This window comes from Mus caroli, chromosome 13, assembly GCF_900094665.2.
Source record: "Mus caroli chromosome 13, CAROLI_EIJ_v1.1, whole genome shotgun sequence".
Taxonomy (NCBI): Eukaryota; Metazoa; Chordata; class Mammalia; order Rodentia; family Muridae; genus Mus; species Mus caroli.
The window spans coordinates 106,374,308-106,376,080 of NC_034582.1; the positions used below are offsets into that span (position 1 = coordinate 106,374,308).

General features: G+C 42.7%; 1 protein-coding gene across 1 annotated transcript in view; it reads right to left on the reverse strand.

Annotated features, from left to right (window-relative positions):
- Nucleotides 1-1,081, reverse strand: part of LOC110307743 (granzyme A) — a 5,473-nt gene extending 4,392 nt beyond the window's left edge. Inside the window, exon 1 of the mRNA XM_021179945.1 lies at nucleotides 1,000-1,081. Coding sequence (XP_021035604.1) covers nucleotides 1,000-1,069 — 70 coding nt within the window. The 5' untranslated portion in view covers nucleotides 1,070-1,081. The remainder of the gene's footprint in view (nucleotides 1-999) is intronic.
- Between the last annotated feature and the right edge of the window lie 692 nt (nucleotides 1,082-1,773).

The window sequence follows — 1,773 nt, forward strand, 5'->3', positions numbered from 1 at the left end:
AAAACCCTCAGAAAACCAAAATTCAATTATAAAGAAATAAAGAGGAAAGAAAACCTGCTCTAATCTCATGGCTGAGGAGGACCTGGCATTTCTGAGTGCCTTCATGCTGTGCCATGGTGGTCATGTACCCACTTTTGGTCTCAAACATCTTTCAAACTTGTGTTAAAATTCCCTTTAATTGTTAGTCATAAGCTTAATACTAGGACTTCTTTTAGATTCCTGTCTGNAACTCCTACCTCTAAAAGCTTTGTCTTGGGATAAATCATGGCTGTTTTCCTTATTTGCCTCTCATTTTTACCCATGCCAATCTTCCTACCAGGTTCTTCAAGGAACACAGAGAACCTCACAGAAGCTGTTGTTCTTCCCGGGTCAGGGCAAGAACCCTGATGGCATTCCCACCAGTGCATGGTCCTTTCCATCAGACAGGAATATTGGTTCCTAGTCACTACATAGCAGGAACAGCTGAAGAGAAAATACTACAGCTCTCCCAAGCAGTCAGTGTGAGAGATCTTCCCCAGAGGCGGGAAGACTTGCCAGGAAAACACTAACCAAGAGAAATAGTGAGAAACTCCCCACAGTCCTTATTAGCTTCTGCTGTCCAGTTCGGCCATGTGTAACCCTCTTCAAAGCTGTCTGAACAGTAGTTTAAGAAAGAAAGGCTGAGATGCTTCATTTACCACTATTTCCTCTCTTGAAAGACAGGTTGATCTCACAACTCAAGAGTATTTCATTCATTTTTTTGCTCATCTCAACTTGTCTTTTAAGGCAAAATTCAAGCTATAAATTGGCAGCAATCTCCATTGGTGGTTCTGCTAACTTTTGGAAAGAAAGTATGAATACATATTTTTTCTTCTAAAAGTACTAAAATATAAAAATGAATGGTAAGTGTTCCCAGGCTTTGGGTACTCTCAGTTATACTTAAGACACCATGTTGAAAGCACCCCACACATCCATTTCATGATGGTTTTGATGAAAATGACACGAAGCTGGCTGTCTTACCTTCAGGAATCAGCAGGAGTAAAAGGAGAGTAGCAAGAGATGGCACCCGGGGACCACAGGCGTTCCTCATCGTGGCTCTCCCAGCCCAATCAGCAGGGATCTCTGTGTTTGTTTCTTTCTACTTATATATGAGAGTACAAAGGATGTGGTTTTAGTTCTTCTCTTTCAAATGTCCAGGTGTAAATCTGGGAAATGAAACTAAAACAGTCAAGAGTAGGCTTGGTCCCTCCTCACCTTCAGTAGTGCTGATGGAGTTAGTGCTGCCTGGTGGAGATGTAGGTTTGTAGGGAAAGCTGATAGGGAAGAGATTCTTGTTGCCATTAGAATGTAGTTCATAAGCAGGGANTAGAAATGACTCAGTTGGGGTGTTTTTATCAATGGCCATATTTTCTTCAGGGTCCCTTAGTAGGAGCTCTTTGAAAAGGCAAAAATCAGAGTTTTAGATGCTAAGGAGGTAGATCATCTGTTCAAGTCCTTGCCACACAAACACAAGGACCTGAGTTCAAATCCCCAGAACCCACAAAACAATCTGGGTGCAACAGCATGTGGCTGTGATCCCAGAACTGCAGAGATAGGAAGATCTGGCTGCACTGGCCAGCTTCAGGTTTAGTGAGAGACCCTGTTTCAAAAAATAGTGGGAACTGCTTGAGGAAGATGTCAGGGTCAACCTCTGGTCTCCTCATGTATATGCATACACATGTATACACACACACACACACACACACACACACACACACACACACACACACACACACACACACAGAGAGAGAGAGA